Consider the following 27,921-nt stretch of genomic DNA (forward strand, 5'->3'; position numbering starts at 1 on the left):
CCCAATAACTTCAAATTACATTACTTCTTGTATTTTTTGGGTCTTTTTTTGGAATCTTGCCTTTATTCTGTCATGAGAGCAGAGATACAGACAGGGAGAAGTTCAAGGAGAGGGGGAGGGCTATCGTATTTAAATATGCTAAGAGGCTTCACCTTGCAGTACACGCTGCCTCTGTTGTTGAATGTTCATTGATTAACGCTGTATCTCAGCAGCAGTTACTGCTTACGCTTCAGGGTTATTTATCAATGATTGGAGAATAGGGCTGCAACTAACAATTATTCTCATTATCAATTAATCTGATGATTCTTTTCTAGAGTAATGTATTAATTGTTTGGTCTATAAAAAGTCAGAAAATAGTAACAAATGTCCATCCCAGTTTCTCAAAGTTCATGGTTACTTCTTTAAATTGTCTTGTCAGTCCAAATCCCAAAGAAATTCCGTTTAATATGATAATTAATGGAGAAAAGCAGGAAATCTCAACATCTGAGAGGCTGAACATTTGCATAGTGATTAATCTATTATCAAACTGGTTCTATTGTTTGTTGCAGCTCTATTGGAGGACAACAATTCTTAAGTAATGACAAATGCAGGACGTTACTGTTGTAAAGAGATGGTCAATAACACAATGGAAAGATGCTACTGGTCCTAAAAATTCTAAAAACTAGTAATAGTAATGCCACTGTGCTGACTGTTGCAACCCAGTGCAAACCAATGTTTGTACAACTCTATAAAATGTGTTTTTTGGCAAAATGTTTTGAAATAAGAGTCTGAACGATCAGGTGTATAAAATAATCCAGCTTTATGTAAGTTAATGCAAGATAAAGTCCTAGACAAGCTGATTAAGCAATGGCTGACAAAATACAAATACAATAGTCCATTACAGTGTGACTGGTCAAAGTCAAACATCCGGACCAGCTGTGCACAGGCTGCTGTGATCACTAATGAAACTCACCACAGATACACATTAACCACATTTCTCTACCGTTTGTGAGGACATCACTTTATCAGTGCAATTTTTGCCTGGTTCCCCACGGCAACCTGTAAACAAAATGACAACAACCAGTTTTTTTTTTTCTGCCCCCTAACTAATTCATAAGAAACTAGTGACAAGTCACACAAAACAGAGACAAAATCTAGGTTTGAATTTCACAAAAAGGTATGAATGTTCACCGTCAGTGAGCCAGCACGCCACCTGAAACATTATTTACTTTCCAGTGGCAGCAGTTCACTCTTGCCTCTCTCATAGTGGCACGTTCCACGTCAGTCCTGCATATTTTCCACTCTGCTTACTGATACTGCAGTGCACAAAGATAACACATGCAGTGGGAGGTATTTCCTCATTCTGTGGCTAACTCGAGGGTTTAATGAAGAAGTTGAATGGCAACACGGACATTAAAGGCCAGCACATTTAACTCTTCTTCTGACAGACTGTGAACACAGTGCAACACGCAGTAATGGTGTTCCATCAGTGACATTTAAGCTTATTCGGCTGTTATCAGAACAGTACAGGGAAAACACTGAACAGATCAAGCAACTGGCAGCTTCGGGAACAACGTTTCTTTGAAAGGTAACTGTAAAATGCTGCTCTACAAGTGTCAGGCGCTTCACGTCTTCCAACATTTCTCACATGTAGAGCTGCTAAGGGAAGCTCTCATTTGATAGTGGAAATATCTGCTGTAATCAAAGTAACCAACTCCAACAGCAGCACATAAAAAAGGAAGGAAACATTCTCTTACATTCCACAATGAAGACAAGGCATGAGGAAAAGGATGGAAATCTGATCTAAAGAGAGAACGATAATAGAAAGAAGAGGTTGCTTTTATCAGGGCATTTAACTCCACTTATCGCAGTCTTCGTCAGCAATAAGACAAGTTCATGACCCATGCACTTGTTATCATGTGTTGTAATGAGACCAAAGTTTGATACTGAGGTCACATGATGACAACTGAGCAAACCCCATCCGCCAAAGAAGACTATGTGAGGCAGTTGAAAGTTCTGGCTTGAACCTTATGTAAGAGCTTAATTAAAAGTACCATTTCCAAAGTCAATAATGAACTTTCAAGCTAAACCAGAGAAGTATTCATTTGGTAACATAACATAAATATATTCATTTTTGAATTGCAATACAGGGGTTACCATTCAATAGATTGCCTGTAAGCAAGTCAATATATTGCAAATTTGAAAAAAAACAAAAATCTTAAATCTAAACTCTTAAAGTATAAAAGGACACATCACCATATGCATAAAATCTGAATTCTCAGTCACGCTCACATCCAACATCCTAGTCTTCAGTTTACGTTTACAGCAATGCTATCTAGCTGTTGGGGGTTTAAACACAAATGGATAGAGTGTTTGAGAATCAATACAATATCACTGTAACCAGGCTTTGAAATACAGGCAGTGATGAACTTGAGTAACCCTGTGAGCCACTATAAAACAATGCTGCATAGATTGAAGTGCAGAGGCCAGCTGAGTGCCACCTTTACAAAACAAGGCCTGACTTTAAGTCTCGACTTGCAACACATTTTTCCAGCACATCAGCAATCAGACGATCATGTTTTCAGCTTCCATGTATGCCACCAAACAAATGGCCACAATGCAGGAACATGATTTGCATTCAGTCCGGGCCAAATGTGCCTCAACGTGACATCTGAATGGCTGCGGCTATGGCCGAGTGCTCAAGTGGAACAGCTAGAAAATCCAAGAGGGCTGGCAGAGGTGCTTGTTTATACGTTGAATTCATGCTGAGGCTTTGCACTGCACTGGTTTGTGGCCAAGTCTCCCAAGAATATTAGGATTTCACAACGCTTGTGTGTGAAAATAAGGTGATAAGTTGTTCCCAGTAGTTCATACGCATCAGCTAACAATGAAGGCACCTGGCACAGAAATACCAAACAAGCTACTACAAGACAAGGAAAGGCCGATTGCAATGAGTTTGTCCCCATCGTAAAAGACAGCAGTGAGCAGGGCGTAGAGCTGCTGCAAGATGTTTTTAGAACAGTCAAACAGAACACACTGAATCCAATCGGCTGCCTAGCACAAAAGCCACATTATTCAACTTCTGGACAAATCTGTTGCTTGCTGGCACACAAAAGACAGGCAGAAATTAACAACTGCAGGCCATACATGTCAACCATAAAAGAAATCTTTCATGTCATCTGCTGGTTACCCTACCTGTCAATGTACAGAAGAAGTGATGGGGTTGCCATTCTGCTCTGTCAAAACAAACCCTTCTCCCCCCAAACAAAAAACAAAGAGGAACAGGCACCTGGAGGTTGAGCTTTTAAAGAAGAGTAAATAAAGGAGAACAAAAACTCCTGATGATGTCAAAGCCCTCCTTCAGTCAAGATCTAAGCTCATGACTGTTAGTTTTAGTTAGAGAGAGGGAAAAAAGTCGTGCTCAGCCACCATGTTCAGCTAGAGTGAGCCTGTGGAGGAACAGGCGACGAGTGGCCTGCCTTAACAAATGGGAGGGGAGGAATGGGAGGAATGGCTGTGAGTTGAAGGAGTCGGAAGGGCACTGAGGGAATGAGTAACTTCTGCATGTGAGGGAGGAGGGATAACAGAGATAGATAAGTGGAATGGTAAAGGGGAGGGGGAGTCAAAGGAGGTGCTGCCATTTAACATGTGATGTGTCACACTACATCTAATTGATTGATTTAATCTATAATCCATTACTGTCAACTAAATAGTTTGCGTGAACAGCCAGGGACACCTTTTCTGACATTTTAGAACCAGGTTCAGTTTGTGAGGATGTTAAAATTGAGCAAAATGAATTGAAGTAGAGGGTATGCATCGGTGTCACTTTTCAAATGACCCACCACCACTGAATGGCCTGATGAACGTGTGACAGACAGGACAGTAATCTGGGAATGCCTCAATGTTTCATACTGTAGCAGCACCTTTTCACATCGGACAATTCATTTCTAGTGTTAATCAGTGTAGTTACTATTATCTTTAAAAAAGTGATTACATTACTAATCACTCAGCAGCAAAAGTATTTTGTTGCATTACTTGTTACTTTACTTTTGTTACTTAGTCCGAAGATGCCTTGAAACAACTCCAAGTGCTCCGCACCCACACGCCGCATTTTCTGTATTTACATGTGTAGAAATAGAAAAGGAGACAAGTAGGCTGTCAGATTGGAGGTATTTACCATCCATTAAGAGATAGCTTCACCTCAGTGAATGCTCACAGCTCCCCGGACGTCCCTCAGCTCACACACCCTCCACTTCTGAACAAAACTAGGTGATTCCTAAATGCAGGCATACGCGTGGCTAACGCTAGCAACAACATGGGAATAGAACAAGTTTTTTTTTGGGGGGGGGGGTCACAACATTTAGTGGGTATCATTTTTACCATGTACATAATCTTAGTTTAGCAGTTTAGTAATATATACCATGTGTATAATCTTGGTTTGCTAATTAGCATTAAACAAAGCGCAGATGAGGCTTATAAATCAAATGTTTGATCCAAACTTTGACCTGCTGGTTGTGCTAGGTTTTCATTTTTTATAGATTACCCAGCTCTTTAATTCTATAATTATGGGTTTTAAAGCACTCCGTAGGTCTTACAACCTTGAATCATGGCCAATCTACACACACACACACACACACACACACACACACACACACACACACACAATAAAACAACACAGCAGGCATCAGGTTACAGCTGTGAAAAGAATTTTCTCGCAGCCTGGTCCAAAAAAATAAAAAAATAAAAGTTTGACTGCTAAATCCTCTTTTCTATTCATTGAAGGAAAACTCTGCTCCTCAATATGAAGTGGAACGTGGCAGAGCAGGAAAGGAAAGGAAAGGTCGACTTGATTTTTTTTGTGGCAAAACATAATCAAGGTCAGTGAGTGTGAAACCAACTTCAAGGAACTTCAAACTAACTTTGCCGAGTACTCAAAACAATTTCAACATACTCCTACAGTAGGCTGTGCTATAAACTCATCATGAGTCATTATCATTCATCAATACAGCAACAGCAAAGCACATATAAATGAGGAGTCTTACTGGGTACTTCAAAACTGATAATGAGGGCTCTTGTGGCAACTTGCAAGGCTTTGTTTGATCAATAGGTTGACCTATGACCTAGTAGCCTGCTGCTCTGTTCCGCTCTGCTCTTATTGCTTTTGGTGTGCTTACTGTTTCCTTCAAATTTCTCTCAAATTTTTTATATTTTTTGGTAGATATATTTTAAAACACTGTGTGGCTAATTGCCGGGCCACAGTTGGTCAAAACATTAAAGTAATCACAGACTGGATGGGGTGCAGCAGCAGCATCAATATCTGAACAGCAGAAGACCCCTTCTGCTTTGCCTGCAATACACATAGCTGTTTAAGAGGAGGAAACACCACACCCCAAATCATTACACACACACACACACACACACACACACACACACACACAGTATTGGGAAGTAACACTTCTCAATAGCATGACAGTACTGTCTTAGACAGTGCATCAGCGTGGTACCCTAGAATACTTCAAAGCAAACTCTGTGGTGCAGTATGGTTTTCTAGCAGGATGTTCCTCAGCTCAGATGGTGATGCTGTGATCTGGGTTAATGGGACAACCTGGTTTCATCAAGCAGGTTTTATTGGTGTGTTCCTGTGTTGAGCTCTGTTATTGATCTTCCTGTCCTTGCTTTGAGACAAGCTCTTCTTAATGAAAGCCAGTTCAGTGAAGTGATACTGCAGCGAGAATAAGCACAGCCTTCACCTAAACTTTACTAACGTTAGCAGAGGAGAGGGTCATACTCTGGCTGAGCTGTACTACGCAAGACTGGTGGGAGGGGTCAGAAGGATGTCTTGGTTAAGTAAGGTTTGTAAAGCAACTTTGAGCAAGGCCTCCAACCAACAGTCTGTGTTGAGAGGAAGTACAGAATGTATACTTCTCTCACTGAGGCTGTCTACAATGTTTCCTTTTTATTTCCGACCACTCATAGCACAACATTTATTAGAAAATAAATGTATTATCTGTGTGTTATAGATATATATGTATATTATAATAAAAATTTTTCTCATTTTGTATTGTGGTAAGGAAATACTTCTGAATTTATTTTTAAACTACAAAAATGTGAAATGATCTGTTGTCTCATCGTTATTGGCAAGACTATCAGGAAATACTCCGTCATCGCTGTCAATGTATGTTCAGTGTATGACTCACTGGAAGGGCCATTTCTTAAATAAGTTTTGGTTAGGATAAAAAAACATGATTAACGCCTGTGTTGACAAAGTCAAAAACAATGAATGATGATGACATAATAAAGAGTAGTGAGCTGTGTGTTTCTAGTCTGAGACAAGCTAAACAACCACCTAAATACCCCTGTAGATATTATTCTCCTTTAAAAGACGGACATCTGAACTTACTTGTTGAATAAGCTTGCTAGAGGTCCCAGTTTCTTTTGCCTGCCATCCTCTTCCTGTTGCATGACACCTGACAGTGGATACGGTCTTACAGGACTCCATAAGTCTCTTCCCGGCGATGATGACAGCGTTACGTCCGAGAAGTGAGCGGCGCCGCTGTCGTCCGTCTCTAGGGTAACAATGGCGCTGGAGTCAGAGGTAACGGTGAAATCCAAGATGTCTTCATTAGAGACCGACAGCTCGGTGCTCATGCTGGACGCACTGCACACGGATATGTCATCGCTGCGGTTTAATGCTCCGCCCCCGATGCTCATCCCCGTGGTGGCGGATAATCTGAGGGCAGGGCTGAAATGGCGGATGGAGTCGTACCCGCTGCGGGGGAAGGTAGAGGACTTGCGGATGGCGTTGCCGTCAGAGGGATCATCGTCTAAAGGTAAAGTGGCAGGAGAGTCGTGCCTGGAGTCCAGGATGAGGCCTCCGTCACCTGAGCGTTGGTGGCTGTGGAGGATGGGCTCCGGAGGGTTGATCTCCAGAGTTGGGATACCAGAGTCCTGGGAAGACAAGCTGTGGCTGTCCTGGTTCAGGTCCGAGTAGCTTTTCTGGGGGCTGCTGTAGTAGATGGGGGTAGAGGAGCAGGACGGCTTGTAAGTGGGCAGGACGGGCTCGCTGTGCAGGGTTGTGCTGGGTTCATTGCAGTGGTGGTTGGTATAATCGCGGAGGTCAGAGGTAGTCGGGTCCTTCACTACACAGCCATTCTCCACTATGGCTCCTCCAGACACACCTTCAACAGAACAGGACATGCAATTATTATCAAACTTTATTTGTATAGCACTTTTCCTGGTTAGTGCTTTGCAGATGAAGCTCAGAAGACTTATCAAATTACTTTTTTTTAATCATGTCAGGGTGCATTTATTACATTTGTTAGGACTCAATCATGCATTTTGGTGAGAAATACTGTATGTAAATATCACGTTTTACCTTTAATTCTTCAGCTATCTAATGTATGCATTATTCTTATTGTGTTTCATGCGATTTTATGTTTCTGCATTTGCCTTCAGGTACCACTGTTCTTTGCTTGGGCTCTAGAGAAATGTGATCAAGGCTAATTACCAACTGAGCAAAGTGGGACCAGGGAGGTTCACCATCTGGCAATTAGTTTGTGGTCGTTGGAGTAATTGCTGATTTGTTTGGTAATATTGTATCCACCAAAGAAGCACAATATAAGGTGACAATATTATGCAATATTAAGTTCTCTGAGTTAGATAATCTTGTGCTGGTGGATATTTCTAAATAAAAGTCACCACACACTAATTTGAAGTACTAAGAAAATCTTAATTTGGGAAACAAGCCAATAAACTACCATTTATAAATAGGGAATCAAAAAACAGAATAGGTTGTTTTTTGTTTTTATTTCCAAAAACCTCATTTTCTATTTTTTTCCCCCGTTTATAAATGGTAGTCAGGAAACAGCTTGTTTCCCGATTTTGGTTTTCGCATTTCAAAACGAAGATCTGTTGGCTGCAAAGTACACTGGCCCACAATGCAGAGAAGGAGGGGGAAAGGTGGGGGTCAGCAGGGCCACCTCGACGGTTAATCCGGTCCCGATTGTGACAGCCCTTTTCACAATTTTTTGACATTTAATAGAATACAAGATCAACTTTAAAAACTACAAACTGAAAACGGCAGCTCTGCTAAATACAATATTATTAAAGGATTATTCTAACCGACCAGGGCATCAGAGAAAATGGGTGTGGAAGCCTTCAGAGGTGAAAACTAATCCCACAGTAGCCAGGCTGTAACTGGAGTCAGTGTTGTAATGTGAACAGGGCCCCAGTAGGTCCACATCACGCTTTAACACCAGCTGGGGAAGCTAAGCTAAAGCTAGTGTGTCTAAGCTCTCAGGCTGCATTAACAGAGCTGCTGAGTCCCGTGGACACAGACATATGCAGTCTGTCTGTTACAGTTAGAATTTCATGAATCCTCGTTGCTTTAGTTACTAACAGCTAACAGCTCGCAAACATCATAGTGTTCGTCCTATGTGGTGGGGGTTTTTACGACAGGAAATAGAGTTTGTGCCTGCTCACATGGGCACTGAACACACACTTGTCTTTTTATAAAGACATCTAAAATAAGGTGAAATAAATTAAAATAGGGAGGCATCAATAACACACTTTTAAAGGCAAATCCTAACACGGAGCCTAATGTTTTCCAAGTGGTTGACACACAAAGCCAGATTCTTACCCAAGCTCTAAACCCTGACCTGCAGGTTGTCATGTGAGCCTGGTACACTTTGTCCCATAACACAGCAACAGGTTGTCCCTGTGCCACTGTGGAAATAATATACAACCAGAGGTCACCAGTAAATGCCAGAATTGGTACAAACTCATCACTAATATTACTATGCTGTTGAAAAACTGCCGTCCTTGTTTGAAATGTAAAAATAAAAATGCAATGTCACTCATCGGGTTTTAACCATTAGCATGAAAACTTATTGGCAGTAAACTGGAAGGCCACGCCAACCTAGGCATGCATGCTCGTGTTATTATAAGTCATGGACTGCTGTTATTGTCTAATTGACTGTGCCACCCATTTTTGAGTACACACACAGATCTTGTTCAGCGAGTCATGATATTGATATCAACAGGCATGAGGAAATGCAACATCAATTTCATCTTAGGTAGGATAACATCACAGATTCTGAAATGTGTGCAAACGCTTTTCTTAGAAAGTGGTTGTCGGTTTGGGCAGAGACACAATACACATTTCTGAGGGGCACTTCTTCAGCCAAAGTCTGGAATGCATGGTGTGATGCATATAATACAGGGAACATGACATACAAACATGTTCTGACAGCGTGGTCCTCTGGTCGATATACATTCAGGAGACTCTTTTTAAGTCAGCTGTATTAGGTTTTAACAATATAAAACTTTGAAAATAAATATATAATAATGATATAAACAATATTTCATGGTATTTTTAATGTTCAGGACTAAACACTTCCTCGATACGGTCTTATAAATACATCTAGCAGGATGGGGGTGAACAATTAACAAGTCCTACTAGATAAAGGTTTGTTGTTATGTTATCTGTTATGTGTCATGGTTTATTATTAATTGTGGGGTTTAAACTTTACCTCAGCATGTACCACTTGATACTTTAACTGTGTTGTAGACTGTATTCTGGCCCAATTAAAGACTGGGTTCTAACAATTCAGAAAGGTAAAAGTTTAAATTGTACCTCACCTTAGGTATGTTAACTGCATGTCGAATTGAAGACTGGTTTTAAATAATTCAAAAATGTTATGTGCCATGGTCTATTAGCTGTGTAAATGTATAATATCAGAGATCAGAGGCCGTATTTAACTTTAACCCTTTTTGAATGCAGTTTGGCTTGACCTGTGATGTTACCAGGGATAACAGCACAAACAGTGAAAGGGCAGTTTATGTGGTGTGTGTGTTAACCATAATAATAATAATACATAGCTAGACGTGTGACAGCATATTGTAGTCACCTACCACAGCGGCTGCCTCTCCGGTCCTGGGTACCGAGGGTCGTGTTCGCCATGCTGCCGACTGATGCTACAGGTGGGTGGCAGGTAGCCGCCGACCGGGGCGGTCCATGATGATGCTGTGACTACTGCTGTACCACCATCACTTCCCTGCCTCCTCAACGGAGCTTCAGTGTACACAAACAGCACCAGTGTAAGGTCATTTGTCGGAACACACACATAAATTCACCTCAAGACGAAAACAAAGGGAGGCGGGTAAAACACAAACACCACGTCGAACCGGACTTGCCAAGTGCACTTGCCGCTGACGCCAACTCACTGATTTTTACCAGCGCTTCCTCAAGTGAAACCAAATGAAGTTAAAATGCGGCAGACATTTTTTTTTTTTGCTCTGACGGCATCACTGCAGGAGAGGAAACACTTCTCCGGTGTTTAACGAGTTACACGAACAAGCACATTTCACAAGTTTATCCGGTATCGTTAACGTTTCATACCTGTCTCGACGCTTCCGCCGCCATTTTAAAACAAACTTGTGCCGTGAGTGCTGTGTAATCGAGTCTAGAATGTTCACCGTCGATGGATTCACCTGTCTGGACCTGAAGGCATTAATAATCGACCTCGCAACCTGAGTACCGACAGACTGACGTTATGAAGAGGTTTTGGTGAGAAAAGTTTATCTCAAAGAGTTCAAGTTGTTACATGAGATTTCCAATGTGTTATAGCTCTCGTTAAGGTTTAAAACATTGTACCTGTATTCGTATAATAACGAGGATTTCCATTTTCAGGCTCAAAAATATCCTGCGTAGATAAGAGGAACTCTTCCCTCTTCCTAATTGGGCAGTAAAATGTCTTATTGACTGACACTGATTCCAGGTCCTGGCCCACCTGCTCAATATAATTCGAGCAAACTGTATTTAAAAAGCACCCTTTGTGCAGTTGAATGTGTTTAACAGGTGACTGACATAAATCATACTGATTTGTATTTTATGGCAAACTTTGGAATTACATCTATCAACGCAAAAGGTTGAAAACAAAGTATGCAAACTGTGCAAATTTCATTCCAGTAATCTCATTATTCCAATCTCTAGTGTCACATTTCCAATATATAAGCACAATATATCAAGATATGTCAGATACATAAACCTATTTTTATACCCTCAAAAAGAGCAAGTGACTCGTATTATTTCATTACAACCTATTAGATTGTCTATAGACAGGTACATACAATAAAATATAAGAATTTAAATGTTTCTTAAAATGTTTAAAGCTATTACTAAGATATTATTGAGCATCAACAGAAAGAGTGACTAAAGCCTGATGTGTGACGTGAGTAATGGAGCTGGCTGTTCCTGTTACAGCATCCTCACCCTGCCCCCTAGTGTCACCGTGAGGATATGGATTTAAAAGGTAAAGCTTCCTCTAAGAGTTGTCACCACCTGAGCAAACACACTAAATAAAACAAAGATAAGAAGCAAAAAAAAAAAAAAAAGACAGAGGATCACAGGCTGAGGTTTGGTTTATTCCTTTATTAGATGTTAAGAAAATCCACAATGAAACAAAATAATTTACTCAGGGTGTACATGAAATTAGAACAACAGAGCTACTCGGGACAGATGGGATTTAGGAACATAGAGGAACAGAGGAGGGTGAAGGAGCATCTAGGTGGGAATGAAAAGACGAGGAAAACTCAAGTTTTCAGTGCTGGATATGTTCTTCAGACCACAGTGCAATCGAAACTCAGCGACCCTTTCGGTGTCATTCCAAATGCATATATCCTCACTGAATGCATTTTCTCGTCATACTTTTTTGATTTTATTTTTTTAACCACTACCTATCAAAATGGAAGAATTAAATGGAGAAAGGTGTGATGCATTCCTTTCGACTCCCATCTAAGTGCCTTTTGTGACTTAGCTTCACTCACTCACAGATTCACACATGCGCACTCATAACATTCTTTCAATCAGATTTAACCTCACTTGTATTTTTTTTTTTATTAAACCAAAACATTTTGTTTAATCCAACATAAAAAGATGGAGTGTGATGTTTGCATGCTGCATTTTCAGAGACATTCCATGTTTTGTCTTCTCCCACTCTCTCTCTCTCTCTCTCGCTCTGGTGTCCCTCACTCAAAAGTAACATGCAAAATTAACTGAATGACTTTTCTCCATATATTCTTGAATGTTTACATGCGCCAAGGTATTGCATAGGACTCAGGGCTATGGAATTCCCCTCCACATTGCTTATGCAACCTACAATGGCTTACTTCTTTTTTTTTTTCTCTCCTAAAACTATAGCTCTAAATTACTGACAGTCACCACTGTGGTTTGCTTGGAAAGAACTCCTGTCAATAATTTCTGCTCTACAATCAAAGAAAGGTTTTACATTAATGCATCAATGCACTGTCACAGGTCTGAGTGTAGATTATGCAGTATGCTTGTATTAAAAAATTCCTGAGTGTCCGATGACTGTCAAAGAAAGGTGACAAGACCCTGAAGTTGGAGTAACTTTCATTCAGCTATTGGGGGGGTCCTTTTTCAATTGAAGTGGCATTGGACTGAACAAACCTTTACATACAATCTTTGCATTTTTTTTTTAATAAGGAAGCCATTTCCAAAAGCCATGCCCGCAATAGAGACACCTTCACCTGCGACAGTGCATTACAGCGAGTCTGCTCACACTGCTTACATATTTTTAATTGCCCATTAATGGAGGGATTATTTTAGTTATCTGTGCTTCAGTTTCATGGTATCATGTGACAAACTAGTCACCCCATCCTCATAACCTGTTTGAAAAATAACAAAGAGACAAAAAAAAAAAACAGCAGGCAATAAGAAATGCATTTATCTGCAGATGCTTCAGCTCAATTACATTTTCAAAGCACAGGTCACAAGAAGGGCCGGTCCAACCACACCTCAAAAGGTTCTATAGCTAACTTGCTCAGGTGTGTTTCAATTTTAGGGGGCACTAATGCATTTGCGTTTTTGTGAATGTACAGTATGTCTCTGCGTACATTCACATTTCTCTGAGATAAAGTTCTAGTACACTCATTCTGAACCAGTGCCTTCACAAGTTCTGTTGCCAAACACACACACACACACACACACACACACAAACACAAACACACACACATAGTGAGACATTACTCAATATTTCAACAAGATATATTGTAAACCAAAAAATAAAAACACACCTCATATGGAAAAAAAAAAAGCATTTGTACCTTAGTGTAATTATGCCATGTTTTTGGTTTGACCATTCCCCCCCCCCCCACTTGTTTTGTTATATTTTTGTTAACTTGCAGCATGGACAACTAACCATCAATCAATGCTGACTTTGTCCTTTCTGCTTGGGGACAACGAATTGAAACGATGTGTAGAAACGTGAAACGTTTAAATTTTGAACTGTTAAAGGCCTCACCACTAAGAGGTTACCTTAAAATAAAAGCCAAGCCACATTAAGCAACTGCGATCAGGCAAAAACTTTTTTCTCCTTTTAACAATTTTTGCAAAAAGATATTCATGGAGTCTGACTGTGTGGACTACAAACAAAACTAGGCTATGTCGTCTACTTATCACAGCCATATTATGGAACTGCAACTTCAAAAAGATTTTTGAACATATTTATAGCACCAATAGTCTGTACCATAAAAATTACAAAAAAATAAAACAAAGTTTCATTCAGTTGCAACACAGGTGTCTGCAGAAATGGCTGTAGTTGTCTTTTCATGATGGGTCTTTACCCCAAAACACAAACTTTTTTTCTTTTTTTCCCCCAATTCTTTTACAGCATTGCATTTCAAGTAGATTATTAGTATTTTTTTCCAACAAAACTCCTTTTGATTTCCTGTTTTTTTATTTTTAATGGATTTTTTTTATTTAGCCTCACAAACCATACTATGTCTACTACTAGCTTTTGTAAGACTATCACCATTCAAAAATCAGACTCATTTATGATAACTTTTCACACATGGGGAATTTAGGGATATTTAGAAGAAAGCTGCACACATTCTCTACTTCACATTCAGAAAGTCGTCCAAACAAACTATTTAAATTAAACTCTCAAATTCTTACACAACTCAAAAACCTCAACATCCTTGTATTATCTTTCTGAACACAAGATGGAAAGTAGAGGATGCGATAGCAGTTGTTTCATACAACGTTAGGTTCAACTAGAAAAAGAAGAGTGAGACTGGCTGGACAAACGCACATGCACAACCATTCAGACACCACCAACTACCAGTATCCTAGTTCAAAAGCAAAATGGTGGGAACAAAACTGACAAGGATAGAACAAAAGATTGTCCCTACTACCTAACAGTGAGACTTGAATGAGGACCAGTGTACAGAAGAATCAAATGAAACAAATTCTAAAATGCGTAAAATGCATGTCCGCACATGGCATCACTCAAAGACAGAACATATTTTTTGAGTTTTCCTATTTTCACTCACTTTTTGTTGATCTGATTGATTACACAAGGTTTTTAAGTTAGTAAATGAAAACCAGCAGGGTTATGTGTGGGGTTTTTTGGAGGGGTGTCTCAGAAAATGATCCTACATTAGGTTTTCCAGCTCTGAGATGACCCTGAATCTTTGCTGGTAGAGGTCCAGTCCCAAAAGAAGAAGAAGGTTTCCTCTCTACGTCAGGTGTCCTCTGCACAACTGGAGTATTCAAATGTTGCTGCTCCCTGGAGAAAGAAGTCAGGCCAAATGGTTAGATTGTTGCACACATAAATATCCATTCTGCCTCTGACTGCTCACTGTACTATAGCTTCCTTTACCTCCTGCATCTGTATTTTCTAACATGCTCTAGACAACCATTTTAGACACTTCACTGCTGTGACCCTTCACAACCTAAATAGGAATTTCAGCTTGATTGCCACTGCAAATGCTTTTTTGTTTTTGTTTTTTTAATCAAAATCACTTAAGTTTGATAGCTGTTACCAAAAATGGGGATACTGTGTAGATGGCTTACATATTTTGGTGGCTGTGATAGCTGGTGGCCAGTAGCATATAGGTCTGTCTCTAGAATCTCAATATTTGGCCAATCCACTGGTCTCTCTTCCCATGAGCAACTAGTTTTGTGTCATGAAAACTGATAATTTGAGGAGCAAAAAAAAAAAAAAAAAAAGCAAGCTGGCAATGTTATTAGCAGATAACGAAAGCATGACATTAAGTTAACTTATCTAAAGAAAGAAAGAAGATATACTTTATTAATCCCCTAGGGTAAATTGTTCTTTTCACTCTTTTTTTTTTTTTTTTTACACACACACACACACACACACACACACACACACAGGCTTGGGGTTAGGTTGCCTTGCTCAAGGGCACCTCGGCAGTGCTCAGGAGGTGAAACTAGCACCTCTCCAGCTACCAGTCCACACTCCATATTTTGTGGTCTGTGGGACTTGAACCGGCGACCCTCCGGTTCCCAAGCCAAGTCCCTACACATCTAGATAATGATATTTCCTTCAATGGATGTTTCACTAAACTACCTCGTATTTATAGATTTAAGTGTTGCTCCTGAGTATGAAACAGGAGTATGTACTATATACCTTGTTACTCTATCTACTGTTCTACAGTTAATGATCGGCAATATACCACAGTGGAAGTTCACGCAGTTAATGACTAATAATTATTTGTTCAAGCTGACATCAATCTAGGTCTACAATCAATAAAATGCAAATTATTTTGGGTCACTTAACATTGGTCTCCTCTTTTGGTGATACGGTTATAGATTTACACTGTGCACTTAATTGACCTGTTTGAGTGGCTACAACCAGATCCTGGAGGTGCCAGGTGACCAGGCAAGACAAGCACATCTCAGGCAGGATGAGAAACCACAAAATATTGCAGCAGGGCTGGCCATGCTCTGGGTCCAACAGAGGAAATGTAGCGTTTCCTCATTTCCTTCCTGTCTTCCTTTGTTTCTGTGGCCTACACCAGCGTCGCTCTGTAACAGGCTTACAGTTTATGGCCTTTACATTTAGGCTATCACTGTTAATGCTGTGTTGTGTTGTGTTGTGTTGGTAACTTAAACCATTCATGAGTTGAATTTACAGTACTGTTTTGTAGCTGTGATAAAACAATTACATTTATTAATGCACACAGATAGACTTGATATATTATGTGTATATAGCACTGATTAATATCTATGGAGAGTGGTGTGTCAGTGTGGATCTACTGTAAGCTGCAAATCCTTTGTTTTTCCCACCAAGATCATTACATTGGTTATTGTCACTTTGCTGGTGACTTAAATTTAAACAATGTATTGGCCCTGCTACCGCTACTGAAGATCAGCTCCAGACATCCAAGTGGTAGATTATTAATGTAACATATCTGAGCCAACAAGTTGATCAATGGTTTCTCACTTTCAAAACAACTTTGTTGTACAGCTTTATGTATATGTAAAACTTTTTGTTGATACTGATGATGCTTCAAATTTAAATAAAATAATGACAAAAACATTAACTGTGTCACTGATTTCATGTGTTGTTTTAATGTGAGGAATAATATGGTATAATATGTGTTTAAAATATGTTTTTGAAAACAGGTTTACCTGTACACTGAGATCCAGGGAAAAGGGGGGAACAGAGTGTGTTCTGCCACCAGCACTCATCTTGCTGGTTGCCAGTTCCTCCCTGTCCACTTACATTTAACAGAGGGAACTAAACAAGACAAATGAGAAGTGGTTAGTATGTTTCAGTAAACAGCTGCCTGAGACATAAAAGGTGGAACCCACTTTACATCTGATGAATTATGAAACACTGGTTAGGCCAATATTTTTAATTCCCTATCACGCTGATCACATCATATTGATAATTTTATGACATAATTTTAAAGAAACCCTTACCTCTGGCACATCTCCAACAAAGTCATAAGCAATCCCATACTTGGGGATCTGACCTGCTGGTGCACATAAGCAGGACTCTTTTTCTCCTGAAGATTCCTCCTTTTGAATCTTGTCGACTGAGACGTCTGTCTCTTCACCTGCAGTTGATTCAGCTGCTGCCGTTTTGCAGTCTAAGCAAATCTCTTGCTCAGCGATTGGCAGGAGGGTACTGGAGCCCTCCTGTGAATCAAGAGATGTCTGAGCACTCTTCTCCATGCCAGACTTCTTTAATCTGGGTAAGAATTTACCAGATTCCAGTTCTGACTTCCCGTAATAAGGGCCCTCACATTCTGCATCCTCCTCCAGAGGTTTGAGGTCTGCCTGAGGATCATCAAAGACGTCCACCGGCGCCAGGACGGGAAAACTCATCTCCTCTTTGTCAGTCTCGGCCTCTGAATCACTCACTCCACCGGGAGACAACTCTGAGGCCGATATTGGTCGGAAGTGAGTCCTGGGGGAAATGCGAATGGCCCTGTACTGCGTCCGGTTGATGCCATATATTCGTGGGTGGAAGGCTTCATTCTCAGAGTCCGAGCAAAGAATAGATTTGGGCTTGAACCCTGGACTGAACGAAGCCATGTCCTCAGGCTCAAAAGAACACTCAACATGGAGGACTTGAGAGAAGGGATTGTTCAGGTTGAAGGATGCGAACGGGTACTCTAGACCTTGCTCCTCACTATGCAAGCCTCCGTAAGATCCAAGCAAATCTTCATGGAAGATGAAAGAAAATCCCTTGTTCAATCCATCTCCGCCTCCTCTAATGGCCTGGTCACTCTGCCCAAAGGACACAAGAGGCCTCCACAGGGGCCTGTGTCCAGGGGCAAAGCAGCTGCCAGTGTTCATGAACACATCTGTGCCAGTGATGGTAAGCATGTCTGAGCTAGAAGCAGATGCAGCTGCAGCGGCACACTGTAGCAGACTATCTTGGGTGTCACTTGGTGGCACAACAGCCCAATTCTTGTCACCACTTAGTGTCTTCAACTCTCCATACACCCCTCCTAGGATGAACGATGTACTCTCCTTGTCAGAGTTCAAGTCCCAGGGCTTGGACGGAGTCATGTAATCCCCAGCACCATCTACCTTGGAGAGTTTGTTTTTGGCTAAGTCCTGTTCTTCTTTCTTGCCTTCCCAAAGGTGATACTCTGACCGCTGCACTGCTTTTTTCTGAGGTCCCTGGATTGGAACTCCTTTCGGCTGCACCTCCAGACAACTGCAACAGTAACCGCTTGACTCATCTGAGAATAGCCCCTCGCTTGGTTTTTCTGCTCCTTGCCTAGACATTACAGATTTGTCATCTCCTATTGCAGTCCAAATGTCCTTTATTATCCCTGAGCTGTAGTCATCACTGTGTTGGTTTGTGTTGTCCGAAAACATGCCAGTGCTGTACTGTTTACTCTCATCTTCTTCCAATGCTATACCACAAATGGACTCCAATTTAGATTTTTTGGTGAAGGTCTGATTGGATGTTGTACTAACACTGACCTCCTCACACTTGCGGCCAGAGTTTTCTTGCAAAAAATCTAAGATTTCATCCTCCAGATATGTACCAGAGAGAGGAGGGATCATACAATCAATCTCTTCATTGCCAATTTGAGCAGCATCCTCTGTTGGAACATTTCCTTGCTCATTGTCTGAGCGAGTCTCCTCTGAATGTGACCATGGACTGCAAGTTCGTGTTGAAAGGTTAGAACAGTGTTCAGTTTCGTCAAAGGCACTATTTTTGGTCCATATTAGCAAACGAGACTGTTTATTAGAATGTGGGTCGAGACAGCTACTAGAATCTGTGTTGTTTTCGTGACCAACGGTGAGTGAGTCGCGGGGAAAAGGAAAAGTGGGGCTGTCATACTGCAGCTCAAAAAGAGAGAAGCAGGATGAGTTCAAACCCGATGGTTCACTGGTGGCTTCAGGAACAGGTGGCTCCTCCAGGTTTCCAGATAGTTTTCTCAGGGTGAATGAAACGCTATCAAGAAGGGGGGAGAGCCGAATGGGAGAGTCTCCTACAAAGCTTTCTCCATCTATATCTTCTGAAGTAGATGGCGAATAACATCCCCACACTTGAGCCATGTTTTCAAGATCCTCCATTAGGAATCCAACAGATCCCGAAGCTTCCTGTGAGTCTGCCCGTATTGCACTTTTCCCTTGCTGCTCAAGGCCATCTAACACTAAACAACATTCTGCCTCAACGTCTCCATGCTCTTTGCTTTTTTGTCGAATCATGCTTAAGATCCGACTCTCTTGTATAGAGTCTGAGGCACTAGTATCCAATATGGATTGATAAATATCAACTTCATAGAAGTGAGTGAATTCAGACAGATGCTTGTCATCTAAATCTCTACTATCCTCTGGCTGAGGGCAGCTTGAGGTCCCAGTGAGTTCAGCAGTTTCATCTTCTGCTTCGCCAGGCCCTTCCACAAAGTGCCCATCCACAAACGAGCCTGCAGCTAGGTATGCTCTCTGGTAGCTCTCATTGGCAATGCAGATTCCCTGGATTCTCTCCGGCAGCCTCTCCATGTCAGTTGAAAAAGCAAAGCCGTCAGGAGAGTCTACCTTGCTTCGATACTTTGTTTCCAGCTTGCTTTGTCTGCTGCTGAAAGGTACAAAATATTCTGTGATGGGCTCAGTGTACCAAAGTGGCTCCTCCATATATTCCTTCTTGTTTCTGGCCTCAACTCCGGACTCTTTTGCTTCCTTCCAGCTGGGATCTTTACGAATCTCCTTCAGCGGTCTCTTCCCCTTTTTGTAAAGCTGTGGTTGTTTGGCAGCACCTCCAGTGGCACTGCTACTACTCCCTCCTGCATTTCTGCGCTCATCTTTGTCGATAACCTTCACCTGAAGCTTCACCTGCCCGCTGTTGCGTGTTCTCTTATTCTTTGCAGCCTCCCTGGATTTGTGCCTTATTCTAACTGCCTTGCTTCTAGATGACTTAGAGTCACCCTGGTTCCCACTTGAGCTTGAGCCCGCCTCACTAGAGCCAGAAGACCAGGATCTGGGTCTGTATTTGCCCTCAGATCTGTGTCTTGTCTGTCTCTTAGAGTGGACGGTAGACTTCTCCTCCGCTGCTGCACCACCATGGTAACGGTTTTCTTTCTCCTTCTTGCTTCGTCGTTGCTGGCCTCTCTCGTTGGTCACAGTAGTGATGGTTCCACATGCCTCCAGGTTTCGCTCCTTTGCAGCCTCACCTTCACTGTTGCAATCTTTTGGGGAAGAGGTGTCTGTGCTGGTCTGTGGGGCTGCAGAGGATGATGAACTTGAGTATGCGCAGGCCTTAGCCTTGTTCCACACCGTCATGATCTCTTGGAGACAAACAGGTTTCTCTGACAAAGGAGGAAAGGCTTCATAATACCTGCATTATTAACAGACAGAGAGAAAACTTAATTTAAATGCATTCTCAGCAGTAGTGATCAGATAAGCAACTGAATATTGGTGTGTTCTACAGCCACTTCTTTTTTAAACACACATTCATAGATACAAAATGTCCATGATGTAGCTTACATTTCCACCTGGTCCTTTGAAGAGGGGGACTCAGCCCGTTCTGGAGACTGAGAGCCATCAGATTTCTTCTGAATCTGTTTTTCCTCTATAAAAGACATTGGACATTAAGACATGTTATTATTGCAGTTATTATTCACCTTTTTCTATTTATTTGTTTTTTATTTAAAAAAAGTTATAAACACAATAATTAATAAAGGATATGAATCAAACCTTTCTGTTTGTTTTGGATGTCCTTTAGTTTAGAGCAAAGCTCTTCAACCAGGCTCTCAATTCCAGAGTTCTGCATGAATGAGAAAGACGAAGATCAGGATTATCTTTTTGAAAACCCAAACTGAATACTTGGATTGCACAGCCGATCTCAATTCAACATATTTGACAAAGGGTTATATGTCCAGTAATGTGAATGAAAACATTTGACATGTGAAGACAATCTAATCAAATGACACATCTTACTATAGAACATGAATGACTGATGACAATGTCAATATTATGGTATTACTGGTACTTTTACACTGGTACTCTTACAACTGACACGACAAGTCACACCCAGGTATTTTAGGGGGACACTGAGCGCCAGCCCTAGAACCTGTTGGTTTTTTTTTACAAAAAACAAGCCCTCACATAACAAAACAAGAATCCTTTATTTTTCTAACTCCAAACACAACTATGACTGATGAGATCCAGTAACAATAGGTAAGAATGCAGAGTTCCCAAAAGCTACCTTGACCCCTAATGTGACCCAAAAGAAAAAATTAAAAGCATGGGGTTGACACAAGTCGAGCCAGCTTACGAGCTTAGGCATTCTCTGCTATGACTGTGCTATATTTAGCTATGGTGCAGAAATGCTTTTAAAAAAATAAAAATAAAAAAGGGCTGAGCAATAGTACAAGTGATAGCCCCACAATGTTCTGAGACACTGAACATTTACTACATATCCTGGTCAGCTTACCGTCATCTCAAACTGAGCAATATGATACATAAAAACACATAAACAACAAGGGTTCTTCATGTTCTTCAAGATCTTCATGTGCTAGCTTACACCAAGTAGGCACTGTCGAAGCAAACAGCCTCAAACAAATCACAACATAGCTGCTCTTCAGTACTAGTCCTGCCTCTTTAGCTCACTTATTTCCTGTTCACTCTTCCGAAAAAATAATATTCCTTACCATGCCACTTCATAAAAAGCAATGCAATGTTTTCTCCTGCCCTGTGTTTCCTCTTGCATCATTGTGCTAATGCCGGTCAGCTGACAGCAGACCGACTCTGCTGCAATCCTGTGCTGGTTAAAAAATAGACCGCAGAGTCCAGTCCCCAGAGAGGAGCTCAACACTCCTCCTCTTGCCTTGCAGACCCTTCCCCCTACCCTCCCTCCAGCTTTCTGTTGTGTCATTCTCAACTCACACACCTCCCTTACTACTGCTGGCCACAGACGAAAACGTCAGCAAATCTCTCCGTAGCTTTTCACTCACACAAAGTTATGGAACTAAATTAATAAAATTCTGGGATACACTCTTATATGCAAATGACAATTCTTTGAAGGTCATGCATTATAAGCAAGGATAGCAAGTTTTTGTATCACAAAACCACTTGAAACAACTGACCTTAATATAATCTTTTCAATGAGAACTAATTGAAGGTGTGGCCACCAAGCCAAGTGAGGTGACGATTCATGTGCAATTAACATCTTCCCCTTGATTAATACTTTAGCCTCCCACACTGACATAGCTGTATTCAGTGTCTATTCACCGTGATTCACGCAATTAATATCCACATGACTGCACCTTAACAAGCAACAAGAAATACTACTGTAATAAATTCCTGACATAATTAGACCAATCACCCTCTTATGCATTCTGTACTCAGAATGCTTTTCATTCAAAAGTTTCATAAAAGACAGGGCAGATCAAACAGTTCCTCCTTCAATGCATGAGTAATGACTTGCATTCCTCCAAAGTAAAATGTATTCAAGTGAATGATTATTTTACACTACAGACAAACTGATCGACTATGAGTAACTTGATTAACACAACTCCTCCAAAACATCATGAAACTCACAGGATTACAACAATCAGTAATGATGATGCTTACTTCATCAGATGCAGAGCGGAGGCATTGCACAGCAGCTTGCTTCTTCATTTCCTCAAGACTCAGGTCGGTCCCACCTTTCTTCTTACTCTTGCCCCATTTCTTCCCAGTTCCCTTCTCCCAGCCCAAGAAGATGTCATTTTCCTTTCAGATACAAACCAAGAAAAGTCAGTCACAAAGGACAGTAAAACAAACATAAAAAAGAAAGAAAAAGAAAAAACATATAAAGATTACACTAATTATATACCAAATGCATATAAACATTTCTATACAGGCTTATATACCATGACAATTCTTACCCAAACACAGCAAATTGCATATCAATAAATGCAATGACAAATGACAGAAATCAAAGGAGGAATTATTCAGTGGTGGTGCAGTGCCATGATTTGAAAGAAAAGCCCCATTGTTAACCTCTCCTAGCAAATTGAAGTCTTCCTCTAACAAGGCCATTATATTCACACACTAACTTCCCTTTCTGAATAAAGCCCACTGCCCACTCATTTGACATAACACAAACAATGACAAACAATAATTTTTCTAAGCTTTTTGACTTGACTACAAACATTCCTTTAAGGTCGTGGGGGCCCACCTGGTCCTGCAGGTCGTAGTCGTAACTGTCGTGCAGGAGAAGGCTGAGAACGTAGCGGGTGTAAATCATGGCATCAATCCCGCACTTCTCAAGCTCCTGGCCAAGCCAGCTTTGTACTGGACCCAGCGACTGGAGCAAGGACATCTCTGAGGCAGGCAGGGGGCCCACGAGGGGGTAGGGGCAAGAGAGGTTTTCAGGAGGAGCAGGACCGTCTGAATCGGTGCTCACTGGACGCATGGGACCTCAGGTATTGGCCATTCTCAGGTGGAGCAGCATTGTGATGAGTAGTTACTGTAGGGGGGGTCAGTGGAGAAGGGCACGGAGAAAGGACGAGGCAGAACCTTGGGAACAGGGGGCAGTCACTCCAGCAGGACGAACTGAAGGGGCTCTACATGGGGAGGCATGTAGGATGTTATTTTTTCTTGTTTTTTTTTTTTTTATTGCTTTTAGCAAAAAAACGGGGATTTTACTCGTCAGGCATGGCTTATGCTGCTGATAGATCTCAGCTGCTGGGCAAAACACAGGACGTGTTTGCGTCTCAGTCGGAGGGGTCCATTTTGTGCTACGTCTTACTTCACCGGCACAACCTGAATCAGAAAAAGCATGCATCAGTTTTTCTGAAATATTTTCAATGTGGAATCAAAGCATTTGAAAAAACACAGATAAAGTCAAAGACCTTAATCATACCACCACCACCCCCAGAGCCAAACAGCAAGCAACGAGGCATCTTTACATTTTAAACAATGCACAACTGCATGAGGTCACTGCTTTTGGAAATGGAAATGATCCACAGCATGCAAGTTTTGTTCCTTATCCCAAAGGATGATTTTAATGACTGTTCATTGTCTTGCTTACCAGCAAACTAATGGGCTCCTGAGAGAGTACAAGCTCTTTAAATAATGCAGACAGCAGACACAATCATGGCACATTATGGTGGTAAGACCTCCTTAAAGTGATACACAGGTTAATGAGAACTACTGGCCGCACTCTATGGGAGGCTTGGGTTTAAACCCCTGTGATGTGCATATTCCTCAAAATACAGCACACTCACCACAAAGTGACCTTTCACATTAATGTGCAAGTATCTCAAACATCTGAGTTATTTAAGCCCATATGTGTAATGACCCTTCTGTTACGTAAATGCTATGTAACACAAGAACTGACAAGAGAAGTGGTCATGACCATGTCATTTTGAAACATCTGACTGATAGCAAGGGTTTGTAATTCTCCCAAAACAGGAAGCACCACTTTTCTCCTTCTCACTTTGACTTATTATTCCTTCATTAAAAAATTAATAAAAATCACAAAAACCAACAGCTGAATAGTTTCAATTGCGATTAATAAAACCGAACAATTCTAAGATTAATTCCCATGTCAAAAACCTACAAGCAAACTCCGGTAGTTGAGTAAGTGTGTGGACAACGGTCAGGGAAACGCTTGCTGTCAAGTGCATGTGTTTCATATGGCAGCAGTGGATTAGGGAGCCGACGTGAAGAGCAAATGGAGGCTGCACCGATTTGATTGGCTGGCCCGGTCGTCATTCAACAGTGGCATATTATAGGTTACCCGTTAGAGACGTCAAAAGGGCAAGATAAGAAGCTTTGCAGTATGCAACCATACCATTTCAGCAGTCATAGCTCTTTCGTAGAATAATACTGTGTCACTTCAATAAATGCAGATGGACAACAGCTGAAATGTTAGCGAGCACCGTCGATAATTGCTAAATATGGCTGACCAGTGTCTACAACCCAGCTGTTTCTTGTATGCACACTAGCCCCGGCAGCTAGCTCCTGACTGCACATACCAACTTTATCCTGCAACCCTTTATACTTAAGGCAGTTACTTTGTCACGGAAAGGAACGAAATAATTAATTGATGTAACGTTAACTAGCGAGTAATCTAACTTTATTTCGGGTTTATTGTAACGCTGTGCAAATATGAATTACTGGCATTAACATAACATTGCTGGGCTACCAAGTGCGGTAATGCAACTTCAGTTACAGCCAGGAAGGATATTTGAAAGGAAGCGTTAATGTCATTGTAATATTAATATACCACAGGATCGGTCCGTAGGTGACAGCTGAGGTGTCAACGTACGTTACACTGACTTTTGGCATTAACGTCGGTTAGTTCGTCCTTTTGCAGTCAAACGGCAAGGTTAGCTGGACCACCGACCTTTAGCTAATGAGCTAAGTTAGCCAAGTTAGCTGCAGAGACCTGTCCCGTCTTCTGCAATAAGGCAGTTTATTATTTTTTCGTTTTTCTAACATGTATCTTTCAGGTGAGACAGAGTACGTTTCAGTGTAATTAATCTAATCACGATGTCTCCCAGACCCCGCAAAGACTAACGTTAGTTTCGTAACGTTATATGTCGGGCAGGTGAACGGAGGCTGCTTCTATACGCTGACATTAGAGCCCCGATGGCTCTCCATTAAAGAGTTAGCTAGCAGCAACACGCGAACGTTAGGCCAAGTGGTAACTTTCAGTCGGAAATGTAGCACTCAAAATGGCCTAAAGTCAAAACAACACTGTATAAATTCAATTTGAAATAAATGTTAGCTAACGTTAGCTTTCACGTACGGTTGTTGTTGTGATCAAGGGGGAGGAGGAGCGGCTGCCCCGGTAGGCTACCAGAGGACTGTCAGACGTTTTCCCTTCAAAAATGTACGCCATATCGTCATACAGCGAAAGAGTAAGCTGAGTAAACATGAAACACTAAATGGGGACAAAACCACCACAGGGCGAAAAGAAATGGCAGCCTGTTCGCTGGTTTACTTACCTGCCGTGGGCTGAAGTAAAGAGGAGCAGCGAAAGGGGAGCGGCTATTTCTCTCCCGCTGCCGTTCCGAGCTCGAGCTCTGGAATCCGCTGCGGTAGCATCGCGTATCATGGACGCCGACAGAAATGGCGCTGTTTTCACATCCAGTGCTTCTTCAACAGCGTCAAGGCAACCGGCGACATTCTGGCTCAAGCAGGAGGAAGGTCATTCCTCGATGGCACTTAATACTAAGAGCCACAATGTCCGCTACTGAAAAGCCAGTTTCATTCAGTGAAGGACTCCTGAATGCGCCACCCTCCGCGTTCGTATCTAGGCAACAAGGCAAACCTCTGCCCGTCCTATTCGTATAGGTTTTGTTCCTCCGCTAGAGTATTGCATCAGAAGCCCAACTAGTACTCTTATCATTTGTACTAAAATAAAATGATGAATGACATTAAGCAGCTTAGACTCAGCACTGGAAATGATTAAATCTGCTCTTTTGGGTTTCTTAAAAATAAAGACACATATGTGCAAATAACTATTTTCTTGTAAAATAACACCATTCTTCAAGTTTTTATACAGAATTTGCACAATACAACTTTTAATATTTATCATATTAACTGTGTGATGGTTATTTTATTTTCACATAGTAGGTTTGTTAGGCTTTATGAAAGAGTACAAAGCAAATCAACATAGTCAGCATATTTCTAAATTAAACCACAACAGGGACAACATTTCGGAGCCATTTTGCCATTTGTATGAGTTTTAGACGTCTTCCACAGACAGAAGCAGTAGTTATTGACCAAAGACAATGTCACTTTCGTAGTTATATTTTTGACAAAGCAACCAACCTGAATTAGATTTTGGATTTGTTCTAATTTATTAGATTCCTTTTATAATAGTTTCTATGGAAATATTATATCTTTCTCTAGTGTGACCGAATGCTTAATTACTAGTAGAAAGATTATTCTGTACCGATGACATTTTTGGATTCAGTTATAGCAGATAAGACTGGCCACACACACTTATCATAATTGTCCATGTGGTGGGAAAAATATCATCACTTCTATCAGTACTGCTCCTCTTACTGTACCTCTATTAACTGCTCCCATTAGCCTACTACAACTGTGGTGTTACCATTACCACCAGTACTATTTATAGTGCCTCTACTCCTCAAGAGCAAAAGTAGTACAGTAAGGTCTTGTTACTCGAACCTGCAACCTTTTCCTGCCTCTCGAAGCCAGTAGTTCACCACTAACCACTAAGTGTGTGTGTGTATCTTGGGGGTGGTGCTTATTATTTATCACACCACATGCCCCCAATCAAGGGTCTATTCTGTGGCACACTTCATCTGCCCTCTGACCCCAGGGGTTGTGACCTTTGTGACGAGATGAGTCGAGGCCTATTGACCAGCTGGTTGCACTCCTTTCACCACACACACACACACACAGATACACACACACAGATACACAGAGAAACACACACTCGCTTCACTGCCTCCTTGCCATGCTACCCGATGTAATTATCTTTAAGCGTGTGGGGTGAGTGTGTGTAGAGAAAAGAGGTCAGTGTGTGGACATGAGAGCAAAATAGAAAAAAAGGCAGTGTAGAAGTATTTAAAAGCTGATATGTTACAAATACAATATGTGTCATTTTACTACAGTTCCCAGGGTCCCCCGCGGGCCAGTTAGCAAACTAACTAATATTGAGCTTTTGAAATCCGAAGCCGGAGTGCTGTAGCTGAGGGCCAATCACAAATTGACCCTCTGTAACGCTTACTGTGGCCTGATCGATGAGGAAGTTGTGTGGGTTTTCACCATCAATATACTGTGCACACACTGCAAAACATCCTTTTCATTAACTCCTGAGACACCGAGCCTTAAAATGATAAGCTCAAAGACTCAATACCAGAGTTCGTTAAGATGGATTCTTTATCTCTCACTGAGTTCTGTTCTCTTCCCTGTCACCGATAAAATCTCCTCTGAACCTCAGCCACGCCAGCATGCAACGACTTAACATTCGCCAAGCAACATCTCAATCTGCGCTGCTCTTTGCTCTGCAGCTTTCTCATTTGCCTGTGTTAATTGAGAGTCAATTTGGAGCAGATGGCACAGTTAAAAGACGCCCCATAATCCTCTCCCAGGAAGGGGGTTAGGGAGATGGGGGGGGGGTAGAGAGGCCTCTGGGCAATTTCATTCCAAGGTTGTGAAAGCAAAAACGTTTC

The 27,921-nt window shown here is 41.4% G+C and overlaps 2 protein-coding genes across 3 annotated transcripts in view; both read right to left on the reverse strand.

Annotated features, from left to right (window-relative positions):
- Positions 1-10,505, reverse strand: part of tbc1d14 (TBC1 domain family, member 14) — a 39,017-nt gene extending 28,512 nt beyond the window's left edge. Inside the window, exons 1-3 of the mRNA XM_051375458.1 lie at positions 10,379-10,505; positions 9,892-10,051; positions 6,380-7,157 (exon numbers count right to left, since the gene is read on the reverse strand). Of these exons, the coding sequence (XP_051231418.1) occupies positions 6,380-7,157; positions 9,892-9,940 (827 nt within the window). The 5' untranslated portion in view covers positions 9,941-10,051; positions 10,379-10,505. The remainder of the gene's footprint in view (positions 1-6,379; positions 7,158-9,891; positions 10,052-10,378) is intronic.
- An 885-nt stretch (positions 10,506-11,390) lies between these two features.
- On the reverse strand, positions 11,391-25,978 carry kiaa0232 (KIAA0232 ortholog). 2 transcript variants are annotated; one of them, XM_051375289.1, is made up of 8 exons: positions 25,720-25,978; positions 22,941-23,527; positions 22,352-22,492; positions 20,474-20,543; positions 20,264-20,348; positions 16,733-20,114; positions 16,439-16,547; positions 11,391-14,567 (listed from the first exon to the last, which is right to left on the reverse strand). In XM_051375289.1, the coding sequence occupies exons 2-8, from the start codon at positions 23,175-23,177 to the stop codon at positions 14,551-14,553; spliced, it is 4,041 nt and encodes a 1,346-aa protein (XP_051231249.1). In that variant the 5' UTR covers positions 23,178-23,527; positions 25,720-25,978; the 3' UTR covers positions 11,391-14,550. The 2 variants fall into 2 exon arrangements, with proteins under 2 accessions (XP_051231249.1, XP_051231250.1); XM_051375290.1 differs by lacking the exon at positions 25,720-25,978 and adding an exon at positions 25,521-25,661.
- Positions 25,979-27,921: the final 1,943 nt, after the last annotated feature.

The sequence above is a fragment of the Dicentrarchus labrax genome, unplaced genomic scaffold (genome assembly GCF_905237075.1).
Source record: "Dicentrarchus labrax unplaced genomic scaffold, dlabrax2021, whole genome shotgun sequence".
In the NCBI taxonomy this organism is placed as follows: Eukaryota; Metazoa; Chordata; class Actinopteri; family Moronidae; genus Dicentrarchus; species Dicentrarchus labrax.